Source organism: Centruroides vittatus, unplaced genomic scaffold (genome assembly GCF_030686945.1).
Source record: "Centruroides vittatus isolate TY-2023 unplaced genomic scaffold, ASM3068694v2 contig_18, whole genome shotgun sequence".
NCBI lineage: Eukaryota > Metazoa > Arthropoda > Arachnida > Scorpiones > Buthidae > Centruroides > Centruroides vittatus.
Window position 1 is genome coordinate 2448588 of NW_027121101.1, and position 24571 is coordinate 2473158.

The window sequence follows — 24571 nt, forward strand, 5'->3', positions numbered from 1 at the left end:
AATTCAGGTAAATTTGAGATGTATAGGACATCATGATATCTATGGACCATTACTTTGCAAAAAGTAAATCTGAACTATCTGGACTGTCCTTGAACAAAATTGATCTTTGTACCTTCATTTGTTTTAGTAAAACAGTATCAATTAAAAGTGACTCTTTCATTTCCAAACAACATGTGTATGTTAAAAAGTCAGGAATTTTATAACACATACAAATACTAACAGCTCACAATACAACAAAACAGTTGTTTTTAGTAGTTACACTTTTATTTTAAAAACTGACACAAATGACACAGCTTTGACAACTTTTACAAATGACAAGTATCATATTCACTGGACGAACTAGGTTTTTTGGTTGAATAATGATTAATTACTTGGAAGTCACTGTTGCCAAATATCAAATACTGAATATTCCTGCCTTTCTTGACTACCAAATACTTGGTATTTGGCTGAATATCAGTTAATTTATTTTGAATTGCATCAAACAAAAGACTTCAGCCTGGTGCTTACATACTCACATGTGGAAACGAATGATGGAATCCATCAATGGAAACAGTAAGCTAAAACTTGTCATTCCATCTTTCCGCATTGCATGTTCAATTAAAATTGAAATGCATGCCATCTGCCAGCCGTAAATATAAACAGCTACTACGGTAGGTAGGCCACATGCCAGTAGTCAAAAATGGCACCTACCAGGATTGCGTTGTTATATCAATTAAACTTGCCTAAGTTTGCTTACGATCTTATCAGAAATAAAAAAAAGCTCAAAAACAAAGAATTTGGATAGGAAAAATATTCAAAATCGTTGAAAGTTAGAAATATCCAATACTTTTGAATCCGAATTACGATTACACTATTCCGAATACTTTACACAATAAGTATGTCAATTTGGCATTATTTAAATCAGATAGTAATATAGCATATAAATGAAATATATTAGTGTATTAGTATATAAATAAAGCTTTTTAGCCTTGTCAACCACTATAGTTTGAATGCTATCGTCCCATGTAATCTTTATGACAACATTGCTAAATGGCCTTCCTATTGGTCTAATTTTTACCGTTCTACTTTCCGTGACAGTAAAAGTTGAAAATTTTCAACTTCGTATTCCGTCGGCTTTGACAGCAAAAGTGACATCAATTTGTCATTCCATTGATGGTTTCTGTTGCGTCAAGCCCATCCTAGTCTTGTGTAATGATTAATTAATTTTCATAACTCTCACCTGACCGTCTTGTTCGTATGCCAGGTTCCCTGTCGTATGTCAATCAAGCAAAAAGTCCACTAAATCTGTCTTTAGATTTTATTCACACAAAACAAAAATCAACTATTTACATTAATTCGGTTATAAGAGCATTCCACTATGTTCCCGCGCCTTTTTGGAACTTAACAACTTTTTTTTTTGGTGTTGCCAACTCTCGACAAAAACCAAATTCCCACCATCTAGTGGGATGAACGGGTCAGTTTCCATTACCCGTTTTTGTATGCGAATACCAGACTTTCAAGTAAGGTGAATGAAAGCATCTTCTATTTAATAAGGAAGATTATATAAATTTTTATTTAAAAAAAATTACTATTAATTATGATGAAAAGTAAAAAATTAAATCCTGCCATTGAGGCTCATCATTTTTTGGCAGCCCACCAAGTAGTGTGTTTAGTGAATGTACAGTATATTCAGTGAAGCTGAAAGTATTTATGATGACCAACAAAATCACTTATTTTCTATGAATGCAGAAGCATTACTGTTCTTTAATTGTAATTTATTACTCCTGAATTATGATTATTAAACAAACAGTCAGTTTTTTATTTATGATATGATTATTAATAAATAATATTTGCTCAAAATCATTTATTAAAGTTATATTTGTTTTGGAAATGAATAAATTACAATGCTTTTAAATGCTCTTTTCATTCTATTGATATTTTGTGTTTCATTTGTTTTCTTTTCTCTCTCTCTCTCTCTCTCCCCGCAACTAAAATGAGATATTTTGACCAAACAGTTTAGCTTTGAGAAAGTATTCTGTTCAAATACTGAAGGTGTCTTTAGTATTCATTCATGTTTAGTATTCAGTCAAATACAAAATACTTATTCTGTAGCTGAATATAGCCACATACTGAATAATATCAAATATTCAGTCCAACACTAATATTTACATTACCATCATAACAATAACAAAAAATAATATACATATGAAAATATAGAAAATTATGTTGTCTAATAAAACATTCAATATGTATTTATTAATGTTTTATCTATAGTAAGAAAAATCGTTAAATTTTCAAACAATTTTCTATTATTGCTTATAATATAGAAAGCAGTACTTAAATATGTATGTTATGAAATTGTGTGTAATGTAATCTGTAACTATTCAGAATAATTAAAAATAATCTTATATAAATAATTTGAAAATCAATAAAATTAAAGCTCTCCCAAATCTTTTAATCTATTTCTTAATAGGCGGTATTTATAGAAAAAACTAAAAACTAAGAGAGAATAAGCAAATCAATAATGTGTAAGAAACATTAAAATTGTATTCTTTATAATTATTTTATTTTACTATAAAAGAACATACTAAAATTTCAAATTAAAGCTACTTACTTTACATTTAACCATTCTATTAACCTTTTTAATTTTGGCTTCACAAAATGCACCTTTATATTTTGCACTGACATCTGTCCCAACAGTCAGGTACGGTGGCTCATCAGCTGCCTTTATAAAGAAATAAGATTAAATTTAATATATTTATTAAATATTAGTTATTATATCAATTTTTTTTATACACAACATGAAATTTTTACAAATCTTTGTTAAATATGAAATAGTTTTTTCTTTTTAAAGTTAAATCTGTTATCTTCAAACTCTTCCTTATCATTTGTTCTTTTAATTGTTAATGAATAATTTGTCTTTGCTTCTTCTTAAAATATTTTTTTGAAATGAAACAAAATTTTCTGCAAAATGTTCTAATAATATTACTTCATGGAAAAAAATTATTTTTAGTTGTTTAATTTCTACATTGTAATGTGTATGTATATGTATAGTCTTGCTAATCCGGTCCTTAATAATCTGCCTTCTCATTTATCCAACATATCCCACTGTAATAGCCTTCCATTCCGCATTTCCATTTTAATGAAAATGTTAGTCACGTCACACATCTAATTTTCTTGTTTACTCAGGTACCATATTATTTTCCACCCTTCTCAAAAAATAAAAAAATCAGTATTGAAGGGCAACAGGTCATGTAACTCATTGCCTTTAGGTCTATACACTCTCAGTAATTACTATTTTTAAACAAAAGATTTTAATCTTTTTGACTTTAGAATTTAAGTTTTACTTAATAATTTTCTATTTTTTTAACAAAAAAAAATTTTACTAATTAAAGACAAATGATAAAAATGAAGGATTAAATAAATCTACATCATAATCTATAATATATCTACTAAAGAGTTGAGATATACATTTGTTATTAAAAGGTAAATAAAATAATAGGAAAAAGTTATTGTCTAATCTTAAGGGACCTTAGCTTATTCTATAATAACATAGTAACTTAAAAGAAACATTGCTGGCTAGTTTCCGTACTATTTGTAAACAAATATATAGTACTAGAAATTTTCCCATCAAAGCATGATGGACTACTTTTTGTGAGAAAGTAAAGATTGTAAAATTGAGAAGAGGAAAGATTTCAAGAAATTCAAAAAGAGTAGCTAATATTTCTACAAATTAAATAGCTTATACAATTGATGTGTTATAATACATTTTAAATATTTTAAATAACAGATTGTTACTTCCAATTGGATAATAAAGCTTTACATGGTCATTATGGAATGTTTTAAAAAACTTTTGTAGAAGTGACATGATGTGACTATCTTTTTTTAAAGTTAATAAAGTAAGTTTAAAGTATGCCATTTTCCAAAATATTTAAAAATGCAACTTAAGAGAAATTCCTTCATTAAGCCGTCACTGAGGTCGCCGACGTCACTGTAGTAACATAAGTGCGATCACCAATCCAAAATCAAAAAACGTTTGTTCTATAGCTAATATTTCTGCAAAATAAGCAGCCTATACTTTCTGTCAGAACATAAAACGAATATAACCAAGATTTCATCTGGATTAGACAAAAATTGAAGGAGTTAAGAAATTCACACACACACACACACAAGTTTTTAACTCTTTAAGCACAAATCATTTTAATCTGTTCAAGACAAAATCAGCTGAAGGGAAAGTTGTTTGACTGTTTTATTATACAAATTTTTCTTGTAGTCTAAGGGGTAAAAACAATTTCATCTTCAAGTACATAAAAAGAACAAATTTTCACAGCTTAAAAAGTTAATTTAATACAGAAAAAAGTATCAATCTAATCAATCTAAAACTGAAAAATTTTGGCAGATTTCATAGTCAAATTTTGCTAGTTTTAATCTCAATTCTTTTGCTTTTAGTCTCTACTGTCTTGATTTCTATTCAAAAAACTTTTATCCAAACTCACAGTCTAAGTTCATAACTTAAGATATTTGTTTTTATATACAGGCTTAAAAAAATATGATGAAAATCTTACTTCATTACACACACACTAATTTTTACTCTTAAATATATGAAAATGAATTTCAGATTAAAAAAAAAACTAAAAATTCATAAGCAGAGACAGAATAAATAAGGCATTCATTGAATTTAAATACATTAATACTTTTGACAAGAAATTTAAAATCCATAGTTATTGTACTATAAGAAGAATCTTAAATTTATTTAGAAATCTTGATTCTTAATTAAAAGTTCGTATTTTGAAATGCTGTTTTATATGTAAAAAAATAAATATTAAATATTTAGTTAAAAGCAAAATATTTTACAGTAACATCTTTCAAAATTTGCTATAGCTCTTTTACTGTAATTAATGAAACATGACACTTACACTAAAACTAAATTTTCTAAATCCAAATATAATCTAATCTTTAGTTAATAACATTACTACGTAAATAGACGTTATCTTTATTGTAGAAATAAATAGATTATTTAATCCTAAAAACAATTTTTTATCTATTTCTTTCATATTCAGAAACTAAAATTAATTCAACTATTATAAAGATCTTTGTTATAAATATAAATCAAACTTATTTATAAATAAAACTTTGTATTGTTGTTCATCTTCAAACAAATAAATTAGGTACTTATTAGTTTAAAAAAATTCTAAACTGATATATCTGAATTTATATGAATACTCCTATAAACAAATTGAAAATGCTTTAAAATGTAATAGTTGAAATGTTTTGAAACAAATAAATCTAATTCTAAATAAGTGAAAATAATTAAAACATAAATAAATATGAAGTAATTCATAAACTATCAACTGTAATATAATATTCAGATATTTTTAATCCTTCATAACAAAATTTTATATTAAAACATATTAAATAATTTTGATATGTTTAAACATTGCTTAACAATAAAACAGCTAACTAAAATTTTAAAATAATTTTCAACCTTCAGCCTTAAATATTAAACTTTAATATTTTTTCTCTATTAGTAATTTATTCAATTTTTTAATTAGTTAATTTTTCATTTTATTCTTTCTTTTTAGCAATAAAGATTTCTAAATATGGAAAATATTTTCGATTGTAAATGAATATTTTTGGCTTCTTTCCAATTTATTTTAATATTGCATGTATGCTGTTTTCATTAACATTTTATGTAATTCTATTTTTCTGTAAATCATTTTAAATATCAGCTAATTTAGAGTTACTCAGCTCAAATGGTTAATTACATTAATCACCAGAAGTCTGACATCAGTTGGTTTTACATCTTATAATAATATGTGGCTATGCATATAAAACTGTGAGGTTTATTCAGGTAAGAGGATTGAGGTAGCAATACTCTGTAAAATACTGAGAATGAATTCATTTGTATCTAATTCACCACAATAATCCTCTTAGGTCAGTATATTGCATTATGATCTTCTCATGCATTTACAATACTTTTGATCTTGCTGTTAGTCAACTTTTTTCATGTCTACAGATTGAGAGAGGTGACAATAAAAACACAAAGTTAAAAGGAAGTGAACTTAGACTGTTAAGACAATGACAACAGCTCTCTCCAGAAATTAGTCTCTCAGTTTCAGTTGACTTTTATAAAATTAAAAATTTGGGATAGAAATTAAAATATTCATTCATCATAATCAAACATCTTTACTACACACGATACAAGTACAGCTATACACCAACCAAACAAATATAATCAGGCGAGAAATGGCTATAATACTAATAATTTAATAGACAATTTGGCATTAGAAGTAGACATTAGGCACCATCTCTTAATAAATTTGATAATTACAATTAATTAAATAATTTAAAATAATAATTTAGAATTACTGGAAGAAAAAAATCGGCCCGAAGCAGGACTCGAACCCGCAACCCGCAACTTAGTATTATAGCCATTTCTCGCCCGATTATATTCGACTTGGTTGGTGTATAGCTCTATTCATTCATCAATAAAATTTTGCATTTATTGGTTATTGTTGCAGAAAAAGGTCTCTTAAAGGTTTGATAAGATATTTAAGTTTTCAAATTTTAAATGTTTTTAATTTCACATTCTTTCCCCTCTTACAATATATAAAATCCTCTACCAAAAAAAATGAGAACTTTATTTTATAAGAATCAATTTCACTTTTATAGAAAGTGAAATTGATTATTCTAAGATAAAATTCATTTTGTTGCAAATGTATAATAGGATTTACAATTTCTATATTCTGTGGGAATTGTCACATTTTACAGTCCTATTTGTTTGACATAAAAGTTTATTATTAAATTCCATTTCAACTATAACAAATTAAAATTGTCTCAAAGTTGAATGGAAATATAGTAGTCTGAAATCTCACATATTACATAATACAAGTAATAACTTTTTCATTCTTATCTCCTCTATAAACTAAGTATAAAGTGATACAGCTAGCCTGTTATGTTTCTAGAATTTTTTTGATTCATAAAATTAAAACCCATTTTGAAATAAGATCATGTTACTTGCTTGCTTCTTACAATATATTTAAATTCAATTTTTGAATTAATCTTTAATTTATTGAATATACAGTACATATAATTCTTCTGTATACTGTTCAAATATATCAACATTCTATAAATTTTCAGATTTTCAAAACATGTTATATATATATTTTTAAAGAAAAGTATCACTGTAGATTCTTCTTGAATTATATAGTAATTTTAATATACTTTTAATATTAAAAAATATATTTATCAAAATTCTAAATGAGTAAAACACTAACTTTATAAAACATCTGAAAATAAAATAATTTAAAAACATCTAAGAGTTAAATCAATTTTCTGCTTTTACAATAAACAGATAGACTTGTATGATAATTTTGATTAAAAAAAACTAAAATTAGTATTCTAAGAGTTTTTCATTAATTTTCCCATCATTAGTGAAAAATTATTCTCATACATTTGAATAATTTATTATGTTTTTCTCAAAATTTGACTGTTATTTCAAAATATACATTTAAAAGCACTGTTTATACTCTTATTTTTCTAAATAGTTTTACAAGATAGGCCAAACATTTCTTCTATCATGGCAAAAGTTTTTGGATACTCTAGTCTCATAGAACATGTCTGGTTGCTTATGTAACCACAGTCAAACTGCTATCTTCACATCACCACCACTTTGAAAGTGGTGATCTGCTAATTTTTTCTTGAAGGGATCAAAATGGTTATAATCACTAAACATCAGATTCAGAATATATGGTGGATGATGAAAAATGATAGTCTGGGCATTACACATGCTCATTATTCTGTTTCTGAACTTCTCACACCACCGACTCACACTACATCACAACAGACAACTATCTCCATACAAAGCACATAATTCTCAATAAATTTGTTTGTATTCTTGCAAAATGTTCACAATAATCAAATTAATTTTTGTGTTCCTTCAGCATGGAAATTGACAGAACACCTGCCATTTTTAAATGCCCATATTTCAATCACATCTCTCCAGACAATGTTTAAAACTGCTGCAGTAATACAGAAGGAACTGCCCTCTCATTTATATATATATATATATTTTGAAATTGTAATTATTTTTTTTTTTTTAAATGCAGTTAGCAAAGACTTTTCAATTTCCCCTCATATATTATAGTGTATTGTGTAGGCCATTTAAGATGGGTGAAAAATTGTTTGTTTGCTATAATTTTGCTAAATTAAAAAGGTTTCTGTTATAAATGAAAATTAATAAAAATAATTTTGAGATAAAAATTCTTATACAGAAGTGAGAAAATAATTGATTCATAAAAAAATTAATGTGTAAATTATTATAACAATATAAAACATTATAAAATTACAGATATAACAAATATTTATCAATAAAATAAACCAAACAGATAAAATTAAAAAAAAAAAAAAACAGAATGAAATAGAATCAAAACAGAAAAACCTGATCCAGCATACAAATTTAAAGTAAACTGCTGGCCATTAAAGATGGCTGTTTAAAATTGCTACTTTAAATTTGTATGCTAGATTATTTTGGTTTGATCCTTTCAATTAAACAGAATCCGAAAATAAAAGAAAATGATGATTATTACTACAGTTGAACAACAACAAAAATATATTGATAAACTTTTCCTCTTTCTCTAATAAAATACTGTTAAAACAAAAAAATATCTAAAAAATGTTAACAATAAAACAATTTTAAGTAAATGAATAAAAAAAACCACTTATTTATATAACAACACCAACAAAAAAAATTTTTTTAGGTAATTTAAAAGCATTTGAAATAAAATATTAAGTACAATAGGATACAAAGAACTTAGGGAATTATTTATCATCATAATATAGATTGAATTTCAGTGGCATGCAGTGACATTTAATGATAGAGAAGCTGTGCCAGCCCTGGATAGAATCATTGGAAGTGTTATACGATATTTTGGTGTGTAGCATCACAAGCTAAACTGCCAGAGTTTGGTGCTCTGTCAAGCACATGTGTGAATGCCTGTAATCTCGATGCTTTACACGATTCAAATATTTTCGCCATGGACGCTGTCTTGTATTTGACAATACAGCGCTTCCATTGAGAATATGCATATATGAATTTATATTCAAATATACAATAGCAATCTTATCATTGTTTTTCACATGTACAGTACAGAAATTTGTAATAAAATACATTATGCAGTTATTATAAAAAATTAATTTTAAGTAATTCGAAGTACGTTAAAATATGAAAATAATTGCACAATATGTATATTTTTAGAAGATACAAGGGAAGCAGTGCTTCCATAGCTTCCATGAATGGCACACCACTGTTGAATTTGCATGTTTTGGAGTATGAATTAATTATTTTTATCTTAACTTAATGTATTTTAAACTTTATATGTTAACTTGATAAATGTATTACTACAATGACTGTAACAAAACAAATTATTATAGGGATATTCATAACAGGATCTTTTCTTGCTTTAAGAAAACCTGACTTATCCAAAAGCTGTGAACTGTAAACATGCATTTGGACTGGACAATTTCAGGAAAGTAATAATACTATCTAGTGACAAAACTTGGAATGAGGGAAACTGAATGACATAACAAAAAACAGTAAATTTATCTTATCTTCTCTAGAATTTAATACAACAATAAGGTTGTTGAGTAATCAATGTTCAGAGTGTCATTAAAAAAATCAACAATGACTGTTTAATTTTTAAATATTTTTATATAATTTGGGATATTTAGATGCAAGATACAAAGTATTTAAATCTGATGTTTAATACTTAGAAGTGTGGAAAACAAACCTAAAACTGTTTGATATTCTCAACTACAAATGTTGCAACTCTCATTTCATCTGTTTTGGTTGACATTATTGTCTTTTAGGAGAATTATTTTGTACAAGTTAAAACTATGACAACTAGTCCCTCTGTTGATGGATTTTGATAATCAGTAAATGTTACTGCAAGACAGCTTTCTGTTAAGTCAATGGCTTTTGCCATAAATCTGAAATAAGAAAAACAAGGTCAAAAGAAGTGATGCTTTTTTCACCAAACTGGCTTTTATAGCTTTCTTAATTGTCACTTTTAAGAAAGCTATAAAAGCTGGTTTAGTAAGAAAAGCTGCATGTTGTGAATGCCCTTTATAAAATTAAGAGTAACTATTAAATAATATGTATAATTAATTACTAATTACAGTAAAAAATATTGCTTAAATCATATAACAAATTTGAAATCAAAATAAAAATGTATCTGTCTTATTTTTTTATGATAATATATAAAATAAGCAAATTTACACATTTATTAATTGAATAAAAAATGAACCTTGCATATTGTATTATTTTACCAACTATTAGAGGAACAATTCAAAATAAAACATTTATTTTTTCCAAACTCCTTCAAAACATTCTTGAATTTACTGTTTAAAACTGTCACATAAATTAAAAAGTCAAAAGCACACATTAAAAATGAATAAAAAAACTTTCAATTGTTAATCTCTGTTTCTAATAAACTGGATTGACAATACTTCTTTATAATTTTGTGACTAAATTTCTTTATATACATTACTTACACAAACTCAAAGAATTTATTGTTGAATATACTCCAACAGTATCTTCATTTTATACCAAATCTCAATAATTGTTATTTTCAATAAATTATAACGAAAAGAAATAATTATAATAAAAATTATCATTTTATTACTTCAAAATTTAATTACTTTGAATACTTTAATAATAGAATTGCATCTTACCATTTTGCATAGCAATAAATGTAAATATTCATACTATAGCAGTTTGATTCATTTTTAATCTAATTTTATTCTCTAAAAATGTTTTATATGAAAATTTAGCAATTTCCCATTAATATTTATTTTTATTATATGCTTTGGCTTTTTTAAAAAAATTCATCAGATCATTTACCCAAAATCATGCAATTTTAGTAATTATTTCTCATGTAGAGTTTAAACACAAGAATCAAGAAACACACTAAGTTCTTATAAATTCAAGAGAAAACCTACTTTATTGGTGTAACTATTAACATCTCACATTCTAGAACACTTTTGAACCAACAAAGTTTATCTTCAGAAATTCCTGCATGCAAATATAACAATTCTCAGAAGAAAATTGAAACTCTTTAAATATATTTGTTTTGAGAACTTGATCTTCAAATATATTTAAAGATTTCTGTGTGTACCGTCCTCGTAATCCAAAGAAATGATTCTTGGTAGACGACCTTACAGCAATAATTAGAAAATTTACAGTTTATTTTAAAAAATTTTTAATCGAATGCATTTTCAGTTGGTTTATGTTTCCAACCCCTCTTCAGTGCTATTAAAAATACAAATCATAGTAAGGTTCGTGACATTATTAAATATCACGTAAAAGGGGAGAATACAATAACATAAAACTTACATATTATATGATGGTATATCTTAAAATTATGTTTCTATATTTTTTATCACATAGGTATATAACCATTCTCTATAATATAAAAATATATAAATTATTGCAGTTTAATACAATTTGATAAAATATATACAGTTATTCATTTTAGATTTTCTATGAAAACTTACATTTGCAGTAAATATGTATTATTTCCAATAAGAGTAAAACAGAGTAAAAAACTGACATCAGGTGTTTATCCGGTATATATATGTTATGGACAAAATGATTAATCGGGCATTATGAATAATGACCAAAAAGGGCACGCAGTGTGATAAGTATTGATTAATTTATCATATTGACCAGTCATTATGAATACTGCTATCACCTAGTCGGGCAAAGTGATAATAATACGTTGAAGAGTGATCATCCAACAAATACACTAGCCAATTGGCACACTGAATTGCCGATTGTATCGTGTTGAGTGCATATCGTGTTTAATACTAAATTTTAAATTGTGCAACATTAATTAATTTGGTTAAAAAATCTCCACTTATTTCATTTAGAAATATTTATTTTTTGTGAATTATTTCAAAGTATTTTAAAAAGAACATGTAATCTTTTAAAACTAAGTATTATTGACTATATTAATTAAATGGTAAAGTTTTACCTATGTGCATCATCATGGCAGTGGTGGCAACTGTTTGTGCTCCCGACGAATTCCTCCCCGAGGGGAGCCGCCAGCAGGCCACCGAATGTTTAACGTCACTAGACATTGATACATACTAGTTATTGATATGTGTGTTCAAGAACTACTGTGAATAAATAACTAGTGACATTAAACAATCGGTGGCCTGCCAGTGGCTCCCCTCCAAGAGGAATCCGTTGAGAGCACAAGCAGTCATGACTGCCGCCAAATTCGGTACTAAACACAATACACACGTGCAACTCAGATAAGAGTGCTGATTGGCTAGCGTATTTTGGATGATCACTCCTCAACGTATTATTATCACTTTGCCTGACTAGAAGATAGCAGTATTCATAATGACTGGTCAATTTGATAAATTATTGAAATTTATTACAATGCCTGATGTTGTTGGTCATTATTCATAATCACTTTGTCCATAACATATATATTATTATCCAGATCTGTTTTGTGAAGAGTATGGAAACATATAGATTCAAGCTTCATTTTATTTAACTATGTTCAATATTTGTTTAATTATGATTCTTCCTGGAATTATTTTATAAACTTCAAGTGTAAATTACTAAATGGTATGAAGTAACTCTAATTAATATTGATTGCAATAATCATTTTTTAAAACATTTTGTTTGCACACTTTGCAAAGATATACAAAATCTTCTAAAAAGTTTACAATCATGTTTGTCATGTAGAAACTATTTTTAGTAATCTTATGTAAATTCTGTGAGAGTAATTAAAAGAGAGAGCCTATGTTCATTTAATTTATCATATAATTTTACTGCATATAATATGTATATGTCCAATACTAATTCTAAAATAAATGTGGATTTTTCATATTTAATTTAAGGTTCAGTTCAATATAATCCAATTATTAACTATATCACAGCTCTTTTTTTTATCTTATAATTTATGAAATTTGTAATTTTCACATCAAGTCTGCTATATACCGTATTTTACAGACTATAAGACGCACTTTTTTCTTCAAAAAATTGCCTCCAAAATTCAGGTGCGTCTTATAGTCCATAGCGTCTTATAGTCCGTAAAATATGGTATTCTTTGGAAAACATATTGACAAATGCCTGATAAATCATAACTATATTGATGTCAATGATATCCAAATAAAATAATAATTAGTTATTCTAAATTAAATATATAGTTATTCTTGTTTATGTCTACAAAAATTTTTCCATATAATTATGCAACATACTTACTAGACTGTTTACAAACATTCATGTAATCAATTTTAAAGCTTTTCATTGAAAATATGTGCAGTTTCTACTATAATGATGGTTTCCTCTTAAACTACAGAATAATCAGAATTAAAAAAGGGGGATACTATAGATTGCACCCTATGGAATTTCGGGACTTTGAGTATATACAGTGGCACCTCGTACAACGTACGCCTCGAATAACGGACGCTGCGAACAACGGACTTTCTGTTTGGCTGTTACGTGACCCGAGCAACGGACTGGCTGCAAACAACGGACTTTCCAGCATAATTGGTGACTGCTCCATGGGTGCATTCTTTAATAGCGGTCGCTCTGCGTCTCCGCTACTATGGGAGTGCGCTGCTGTTTGTAGGCATTTAGGAACGACGGTGAAAGAAAGAAAGATGGCGGCGCCCACACTATCGATAGTATTGTGATGGAGGAATCTATAATTCTAAAATATGAGCTTTAAAAGGCAAAAGAAGGGTCCCAATTGTAAAATTTAACCATAAAATGGATTATTTGTTGAAAAAGCATTCAAAATAACCTTAAAAAAAAAAAAAAATTCGTAAAGACACTTACATCACCATGTGCGCTAACTCGCGCTTTCACAATTTCTAAATTCTCATTCATAAAACCACATAATGAACCCGGAAACGAAACTATCTGAGCCATGGAGGACGCCATGTTGCTTTCCACCGTAAACTACTGCTACAAGGGGCCGTTTTTGCCGTTCGACGGCGTGCACTCCCACCGGAATTTAGGAACGTGTTCCGCAGGAATTTTTAAACGGATGTCGCTTGCTCAGAGTTACGTGGAGGAATAAAAGAACGCACCCCATGTTCATTTTTTTATGATACAGTACAGATATTTTATGCTGCGGAACGAATTAGATGTTTTAGCATGTATTTCTATGGGAAAATGCATTTTGTATAACAAACGTTTCACTTAACGGACATGCACCTGGAACGGATTAAGTACGTTATATGAAGCACCACTGTATTTAAACTCAGGGGACCGAGATGAGTTCAACGATACCCTACTTTTGGACTGGAGGCAAAAAATAAGAAAGTTATCATACATTTTTCCGGCAATCACGCGATGATCAGGAGTCACGTCACTTTCTCCGCTAGGCCTATCGTGTGTTTAACAGGCAGTCCGGCAAGTCGGCCATATATACCTTCAACAGAGACAGATGTTGATCCACGAGCACACTGATCATCTGCAGTTGTAGTTAAGTCCTTTTTGCACACCCTCGCGCTCCTCCACCTCGTTGTTGGAGTGTGTTGGCGGCTGAGGGGCCTACGGCTCCTCACTCCAACACACTATCGCTCATGGTTGGCTAGTACTATGTGCCAACCACCCACAACTCCCCAACTCCAACTATCACCCGATCTATCTATCCAACTCCAACTATCTCCCCAACTCCAACTATCACCCCACCTCCAACTATCCAACTACACACACACCCCAACCCCAACTATCGCTCATGGTTGGCTAGTACTATGTGCCGCTATCGCGGACCTAACCTATCCAACCTTGTCCAACAGACCTAACCTATCTCTCCGGGAGATGACTGTAGTCCGACATCATGGTTTGCAGACTTTACCGCAAGATGGTGGTACTAGCAACTACGGTGCTGTCTGATGATAGCTTTAAAAAAGTATGATGGCTTTCTTATTTCTTGTCTCCAGTCCAAAAGTAGGGTATCATTGAACTTGTCTTAGTTCCTTGAGTTCAAATATATACTCAAAGTCCCGAAATTCCATAGGGTGCATCTATAGTACACCCTTAAAAAATAAGTGTTAGAGCTCTCTATAGGAATAACTATTGGGCAAGTCGCAACCAAATTTAGTATACACACATATACTGAGTATGTGGTCCTCATTTTGAAAAATTTTTTAATTCAAAATTCAGTCAGTAAGGCAAATTTGATGCTTCTGTCTCCTTAATTGGATATTACATATGTTTTCTAACAAATTTCAGCAGTTAAGAAACAAAGTGCAATAATTTTATTTCAGTTACAGATGTGGAATATGCAATTGACAATTATATCAAAACTCCATTGCTGCACAACACACTTGATGGTAGAATGCAACTGATCTTGTTGAGTTGTCCCACATTTTGAATTTCTGTCTTTTAAGACAAATATATTGAGAACATTGCTTTGATAAATCAGGCTCTTTGGATAGCCCCATAACCAAAAGTCACAGGAATTCAGAATCTGGTAATCATAGTAGCCACGGTATTGGAAATGATTGCCTATTTACTCTCTTGTGCAAAAATTGTTGTTGAAGTAAGGCTTAAACATTTAAGCTGATATGTGGGGTGCACCATCTTACATAAAGATTCTGGTGTTCAGATAATTTTTGTGCTGCAGTGCTGGAATGACAAAATTTTGGAGCATATCTAGGAACATTAACAGAACATGTCACAGTTCCAGATGCAGAGTTTTCTTTAAAAAACTAAAAACCGATGATAAAGAATGTTATGAACCCACACTATGCCGTTTCCTTTGGTGAGTGTAATGGAATTTGTAGATGAATGGATGGATTTTCTTCTGACCAAACACAACAATTATAACTGTTCTTATCACCATGCAAATGAAAATGACCCATGCATCATCAACAGTCATCTCAACCATAAATGTCATGGCAAATGTTTTTCACTTATCATTATCACCAGAAATCAATTCTTGAATATGGAGTGCATTGTGTGAATAAAGGTGAGACTTTTTACGGAACTTTCCACACTGTCAAGTGGGCATATTTAATTGCTGTGATAATGCACATGCACTACTACTGCTCTGAGAATTTTCCATTTCACACTCCACTATTATCTTCCATTTTCAGATTACAATTAGTTTGTGATTCCCATCCCAGTTTCACAGTGAAAGTTTCAGTTTCTTCCAAATGCAAAATCATTTACCTACAATTCCCAATAATCAGGGTACCTCTTCATAATCTTTTAAGTGCTGAACTGGCATAACTGTTTCATTGATAGAAGTTTAACAAGTAATGCATGATCAGGCAAAGTGAGAATCACAACTGTTTATTTGCTGAAGAATTGTGAAGAACATTTTGCAACTCTTTTTATACCCAAAATTTGTTAGAAAATTTATGTAATATGCACATTAAGGGACAGAGTGCTAAATTTTGCCCAAGCAGCTGAATTTTGAGGTAAAATTTTTATTAAAAATTGTACAGTATACAATTTTTGAGAAAAATTTATATATCAAGATTTCATACATTTAACAAATATAACTAATTAAAATAGATATCCTGTTTGGAAAACATCTTTTCAATTATAATAACCAAATTATTGTTGTACTTCTTAAATCTCACAACTTGACAAATGTAGGACTTATCGTTAGAGCCGAAAATTTTCGCCAGTTTTTGGGCCTAAAATCGCAACGAAAATCTTCAATTTTTTGCCTTAAATTTGCCAAAAAAAGTTTCCAGTTATTTATTTCAAAAACGAGTTAAAACAAATTACACTTAGATATTTCAAATAATCCTCGCTTAAGCTATGACGTCGATTGCTCAATATTGATGAATATAATGAGAACGAACGTTCAACGTTGACATAGAACTTTGCAGTGTTTAACCAAGACCCCCAATGAGTGACAATTGGTTCTGGAGGAAGATTACTAACTCTAGTTGCATTCTTAAAATCATTTTGTCTTTCTCTTGGACTTCATGAAAAACTTCTTCATTTCTGACATAAGCGAATTTGTTAATTTGTACTCATTCTGAATCCTAAATGCCTGCATTGGTGAATGCTTTAACCATTTCTTTATCAAAATTGCTTCCAATTTCAAACAACAATGTTTGTGACTGTAGTGTGTTATGTTTCTTGTGTTTTGCACTGTTGAGATGTTCCGAAAGTTGTTTCTTAATTGTATCATGTTCTTAGTTGATGTGTGTAGAGCACTTAACACAGAGAATTGTTTTTTTGGTACGGCAAAATATATTGCCACCTAATTCCTTAATCACGGAATCAATTTTAAACTCAATTGACTGTTTTCTAGACATTTTTGCACGAAGCACATGGAAACCTGACAATTTCGCCACCTATCGCCAAATTCGTCAGTTAGGGTCAAAATTGCCGATTTTCACCAAAAAGACTTAGTCATATTGAGACCAGATTTTTAAATTAATACTAATTGAAAGATGCTCATTCCAGGCAAATATAGCTGAGAAATTTGCCAAAAGTGAAAATTTTCGGCTCTACTTATCATACAGGATATATGTTTAAAAAAGCATGACAAAATTAATCACTTTGAATTGTCATTTTAGTATGCATTTAGGGTTTAAACCTCTCTTCAGCTGTTGACAATTCTTTAAAAATCTGGTCCTAAGTAACAAGGAAAATATACTTTTTAGTTTAATATTAACACACAAAAGGCATATATAATACCATATTCTGATATAATATTTTTAAAAAAGAAAAACATTAAAACCGAAATACATTTATCTAGAAGGGTTATAGATTTTATATATTGAAATATGATCTAAAAGTATGAATTAAAATAGAAAAAAAAGGGGTTACAACTATAAAAAATAAATATTAAGTAACTAAAATAACTTTTTTACCTATGTAAAATATTCCAGAGTTTAAAAAAAATCTCTTGAGAAATCAGAAAAAATTAAAAGCCAGCAAATAAATAAAATCATTTAAAATTGTTGTAATCTGTAGAACAATAAACATTTTTAAAAAGAAAAAATTTAAATGATGAATGTATTTTAAGTGAAATCTGGCAAAATGAGTTAATCTAATTGGAAGAGTCCATTAAAGTAAACCATTATTTAACACTGCTACCGAATGTACTGACTTTCTTTTCTTTGTTAAAAGTGAAGAAAAAGTCAATCAGTAGTTCATGCACCAGTTCTATAACTTTTATAATTGATCTTATTTTTAAATTTAAAATATTTCCTTTGAAAATATTTTAACTTTTTATCCTTTTTGTTTTATTTTGTTATTTATTTAATTTTATCTATAAGTATTTATTAAATCAAATAATTGTGCAGGTATTTATTTGTTGGTTTTTAACTTAATTTTAAATTTTTAAAAAATTCTTTTAATTTTCTTTTTTAACATTTATTGTAAGCTATATAGATAGTGCCTTATACAATAGCAAATAGCTATTTGTATAAGGCACTTTCTACACTGCTTGTCAAAAGTTAAGCACAGATCACAAAAAGCTAAATAAAAGCCTAAATAGTATGACAACTTAATGAAAATTAATGTATAGGTATAATTAAATATGAGAACTAATATTTACCCCTTAAAATTATGAAAAATGTATGTAAATATGCAAATGAAGAACACTGGGAAAATACCGGTGTCTTCCCAGAGAGCACTATTTTTGCTGAAAGGGTACTGTAAACAATAAAGTACAAAAAACAGAATTGTTATTGTGCAAACAGTACATAATAATGTCCCAAAGAATACATTTACTTGATTCAAAAAGATAGAGAACTGTAAAAAAATTGGAGGCTGGTCAATCAATTACCAAATGGTGACATTCTTTAATGTCCATCATTTATCTCAAGGCTTTGGAGACAATTCCAAACAACAGGAATCATGGTCAGAAGACCTGTTTCAGGTTGTCCATGGGTGACGACATCATTTTGGTATGATGGTTATATATGGCTCCTAGCCAAAAGAAACAGTAGGGCATTTGCATCATCTCTGCATGCTAGCCTTGTGCCATTCTCAGGAAGGCAGTTATCTGTCTCAACTGTTACCAGAAACTATCACAAGGCTAGACTATGTCCTTGGCCAGCAGTATGTGTGCCTTTAACCTCCAGACACAGACAGGTCTGCCTGAAATGGCATCAGGAGTATGTAGGCTGGACTGTTCACAAATGAGTATAGGTTTTCTCTGGAATCTAACAGCAGGCTTATATTAATCTGAAGCTCCTTCCAGATTAATATAAGCCTGCTGTCAGATTCCAGGGAACCCATTACAAACCACAGAACATAACAGAAAGTCATGCTTTTAGTGATGATGGAAAGACTGTCTGGGCTGGGTTTTCATTAGGTGGACACACCAGTGCTTCTCATAGGTATTGCAAAATTAAAAGAAATGTATTAAAATAGTAAATGCTTTTTTTTGCTTGTAACACAAACTTTTTGGTGGGAGTCGATGTGAGGTTTCAAAAACTTGTAGGGGGTCGACGATCAAAAGAGTTTGGCGACTCTCGATCTAAAGTATGTATGTATAACCTGATGAAAGTTTTATAAATTTGTTTGAGTGGTTTTGAAAATATCGTCATTTTGTGATCCATGCCTAACTTTTGATGGCTGTTACTTTATTATCCCTAAATCAAAGGGCTGGAGAACACTTGTAAATTGTAAAACACTTGTAAGGTACTGTATAATTTTTACATTTATCAGAAATGATGTATCCTTTGAATGTGATGCAGAGTTGTCTGTAAAAAGAAAAATCAAAACAGAAAAACTTTCTGCAAGTATGGGTGTGCAAAACAGTAAGATCTGGTTTTTTCCCCCCTTCTTTTGGCTCTTTCTGCCTTGTGGGTACTAACAGGGTTTTTTTAGGCCAACTAGACCCATAATGGGGTAACGAGGTGATTATCAGTTACAAAAATTATTATTAACATATATATAATAAATGAAAAAAAAAATGCAAAATTAAAAGAAATGTATTAAAATAGTAAGTGCTTTTTTTGGAGCTGGAGATTTCATTTTATTGGATACTGCTTGTCCACATTAAGTAAGACAGGTTGACCAATATCTTTATGAAGAGGAAATAGAACAAATGGATTGGCTTGCATATTCTCCAAATCTCAATCTCATAGAACATCTATGGGATTTCTATGGTCCAAGATGACATATCTAGGCACTCTGCCCTCAATATGTTGGTCTTCTTCATACACTTTCCACTAGAGCAGACTTGGCCAACTTATAAGTGAGGTATGATAGATTTTCATGAGTCAAAATTACTGATGATCTATCACCAAATTTTTACTTTTTTAAAAAAAGTTTATTAACTCACTATTATAAAATTGTACTGCAAAGCATAGTTATATTTATTTGTTTGTAGTAATTAAGGTTCCAGGACTTCTCTTTGGTAAAGACACTAAAACAAACTAAAAATGTGAGTTAGCAAGAGAAAGTTTTATTTATAGTTATATTTAATTACTTACACTATTTATTTTTCAGTTATTTTGAGTTTTGGGGGTTGAGTTATGTTATGGCTGCAGATAACTCAATTTTTTAACATGCATGCATCCAGGCAACATGAGCATCATCAAATATTTTTTTAACTCATTCAAGATTATCATTCATTTGTTGTCCTGAACTAATAAGTCATGGTTTAACATTTCCCATATTTTTTAAAGTTTGAATCAGAACCATAATTTTTCAATGATGTTTACAGTAAAATGATAGTTTGAGGACCAATGGTGCTGCAGAAAAAATAGTGTTATCTACACAGGGCTAGTTCCAGGACCAAATAAATCAGACAATATATACTAGGGTTTGGGTCCCGGGACGTCTCGTGTCTCGAAGTCCCGGGACTTTTTCTAAATTTAATTGTCTCAGGTCCCAGGACTTTCAGGTCAAGACTTGAGACACACTTGTCGAAATTGTATTGTAATAATTTTATTTTTAAAAGGTCATAATAAAGTTTATTAACTTCCCTCGCTCTGTCATTGAGAGCGCCATCTGTTAGCTTAATGAGTAATTACTTGATACTCCTATGTAACTTACTGAATGAGTACACAATAAATACGTTCGCCGCCATATTGTTATTTTGTGATGTTTTCGTGATGAGATCGTGACATTTGTGACTGTCTGTGTCAGACTATCAGTTCAGTCAGTCAGTCATCAATTTCACTTGATGAGGTGAAGTGCTGTGCGCGGTTGTGTTGCGTCAGTTGCAAAATACAGAATTTTTTACTTCAAATTTGAATAAAACTGCACTTATTGCTTTTGCGGAAGATCTGTATTGCAGACTTTTTGAAAATATCCCTCGTATCCAAATGCCAAATTTGGAAATAATGGACGCCGAACCCAATACCAGTAGCTCTACAGTACACAACGAACCCTATGAGTCATTTCAAAGTCAAATGGAACAGGCAATCAAAAAATCGAAGAAAATGTACCCGAAATTTGTGCAAAAAGATCAAGAGCAACATTAAAAAAGGAGTTTCAGTTATTTGAAGCAACCAGAAAACGTACTAAAAGTTTGGAACTAATTTATAAAGCTTTAAAAACAATAAAACCGACATCTGTTGAAAACGAGTGTGTTCTCCTTGTCTGGAGGCATTATTACAAAAATCAGAAACGAATTGTCAGACAAAGCTGTAAATGCTCTGATTTTTTTAAATGCCTATTTTATTAAATCAGAAAAGAAGTCTAATTGATAGTTTATTATATTTATATGACTAATGAATAGAGACTAGGTGATGATTATTAATGATTAATATGATTACTAAGTTGGTTTTATAATTATAAGATTTTTACTGTCAAAAAATGAATCTATGATTATAAGAATTAAACATACAAATTGTTTAGACTTTAATTACCGTTATAAATGTTGAAATTTGACTTTATGTTCAATAAATGTTGATTTTTACTAAAATTGCTTTTTTATTGATACATCTCGCCAAAAATGAACTCGATTCTAATTTTATTCTGAGAATTTTCGAAGTCCCGGGACGTCCCAGGATTTTGATCGTGGGTTGTCTCGTGTCCCGGGACTTTGAGAATGTCGAGACTTCCCAAACCCTAATATATACAGAAAAGCAAAGTAATAGAAATGATGCAAAAAGATTCCACTGTATATACAAGATTAAAGTGAATATTATAAAGAAGGAGCTGGAAATTAATATAACATCAAATAATATACATATATGAAAATATCTAACAACCAGCCACAGTTGTATTCCTGGTCAAGCTTTTTGCATAACAAGCTCAAACATGGAATGAAACAAACCTAATTGGTGTGTCTGCCAACTTCAAATTTTAAAATTTCAATTTCTCTAATCACTTCCACAATTTTCCCTGACGTATACTGCATATCAAAATAGCTATCAGCAATAAGTTAAATAGGAAATAAAATTGCATGAAGTAGTTTTATTTTTTTATATTTTATTTCTCAGTTTTCATAGCTTTAACTTGGTTTTTATTCTTCTAAGTTCCACTGGTCTGCCACGGATTTTCATCTGCAGCTTAAATTTCATTTGCAATTTCATTTTTTTTATAGATTTTGCTGACCATCTGATTGCTTTTCTCTCTCTATTTTTCGTTTTTCTTTTTCCTTCAAGGGCTAGCTTTTGTTTCAGATGCATTTCAATAATGACTTAACATGGAGCTGGTGATTCCACATTTGCAATTCCATCCTGACTCTAAATAGTATCATTTACTTATACAGTACGTAGTAAAGCTACTAACAATTGTGTTTAGTTCTCAATAAGCATCCCTCTATTTACAGAAAATCCAGGTTCAATATATAAACTCTCATAGGGCAACACAAGTCATTTATGAGTAACCTTATATAGATTTTACAGTTCACTCTTTTCACTGAGCAAGCTGGAGTAGAGTTTGTCAAATCAATCACGGATCCAGTTGAAAAATGCCAATGCACCTTTTACATCAAGAGAAACAATGCACTCTTGAAATACAATCTGACATCACTGCAATCAGATGGAAATGTTTTACAAACTCCTACAGTCAATTTCAGACAATTTCAGACAAATGAATAAATGATCAAGTTTGGGTTCAAACAAGAGATACTTTTTTACAATCTTTAACTTGACAGGACTATACTCTTGAAGCCTTTCTATCATACCTATATTAAGACTGATATATAGATAAGTCAGTAAAGCATGTGAATGCACACAATTTTATACATTTCATATCACTTAAATGAATTTTTTTAAATCATTAAAACTACAATGAATTTTTTGTTATAGTAATCATTTACAAACATATATACTCTATGCTTATTTATTGTAATACTGTTCTGTATTAACTTTTTCAGTTTGCAACTGTGATTGTTTATTAGCAGGTGATTACTATTACAGGGTAATAAGTATTATTTTGGCATGGTATATACAGTATAAATAAAACAACTAGCCAACGTAATAACATAGCCCAAAAATAGCCAGATAATTCAGCAGATCATTTGACATTAACTATTAATTCTATTCTTTAGGAATTAGATTCTATTATTTGGAACTGGATTATCTGAGGGCAACTATTCTTCTTCTTTTGGTGCCCTATCCATTCTGGATATTAGCTGTCATCACAGCTATTGTATTTCTATTGCTGGCTCTTCTGAATGTTTCTCTGAAGACATTTCACACCAGTCCTTCAGGTTTCTCAGCCATGAGATTCAATTTTGTCCTGGTCCTCTTTTACCAGAGATTTTCCCTTGTATAATGAATTGTAAGATTCAGTATTTGACACACTTTCTCATCACATGGTCAAAGTATTCCAACTTTTTGTTTGATGGTGTTGAGCAGTTCTTGTTGTTTTTCCATTCATTGCAATATTTCTACATTGGTCTTATGTTCTACCAAGGATACTCTTAAAAGCCGTCGATAAAATTCGCATTTCAAAGGCTTTGATCATCTTTTCAGATGTTTTGGATAAGGTCCAAAGTTCAACTCCATACAATAGCACCAGAAACACTTAGCATCCAATTATTCTAATTTTCATATCAAGAGTTAAGTCTCTAGGACATAGCAATTTTCTCATTTTTGTGAAAACAGTTCTTGCTTTTTCTATTTGCACTCTGATCTCTATATCATGATCCCAGTTATCATTCAAGACACTTCCCAAGTAATTAAATTTCTCTACTCTTTCAATTTCTTTTGATTGAGCCATCAACTTGCTGAGTTGATGTTTGACTTATGACCATATATATTTGATATTTTGATGTTGAGATCTAAACCATATTTTTCACTTGAGACTTCTGTTCTGACTGTTCTGACTTGATCTAGCATCATCTGAAAGTCTTTATAATTTGTGGAGAGCACTCAAAAGCCTTTGTATAATCTAAAAAGCATATATGTATGTCACATCTTATATCTCTGCATCTATGAATGAGAACCTGCATTATTGGAATGCAACTTATATCATGGGCAACTATTAATGGAACAAATTCAATAACTATTTTCACTATTATTATTATTATTTAAACAACAATGCAACACACACAGAATTATTTCAATATACAGTAAGAGTGACAATACTGAATAAAATGTGAAACTTTTCAGTTACCATAAGCCTTATTTTCTTCAAATAGACAGCACATTTATCATTATAGTCAATAACTTTTTCACC

At 29.7% G+C, this 24571-nt stretch overlaps 1 protein-coding gene across 3 annotated transcripts in view; it reads right to left on the bottom strand.

Moving 5' to 3' along the window:
• Nucleotides 1-24571, bottom strand: part of LOC136969517 (AT-rich interactive domain-containing protein 4A-like) — a 77336-nt gene that overhangs the window by 44431 nt on the left and 8334 nt on the right. For all 3 annotated transcript variants that reach the window (XM_067263696.1, XM_067263697.1, XM_067263695.1), the window contains exon 2: nt 2594-2704. In XM_067263696.1, the coding sequence (XP_067119797.1) occupies nt 2594-2704 (111 nt within the window). The remainder of the gene's footprint in view (nt 1-2593; nt 2705-24571) is intronic.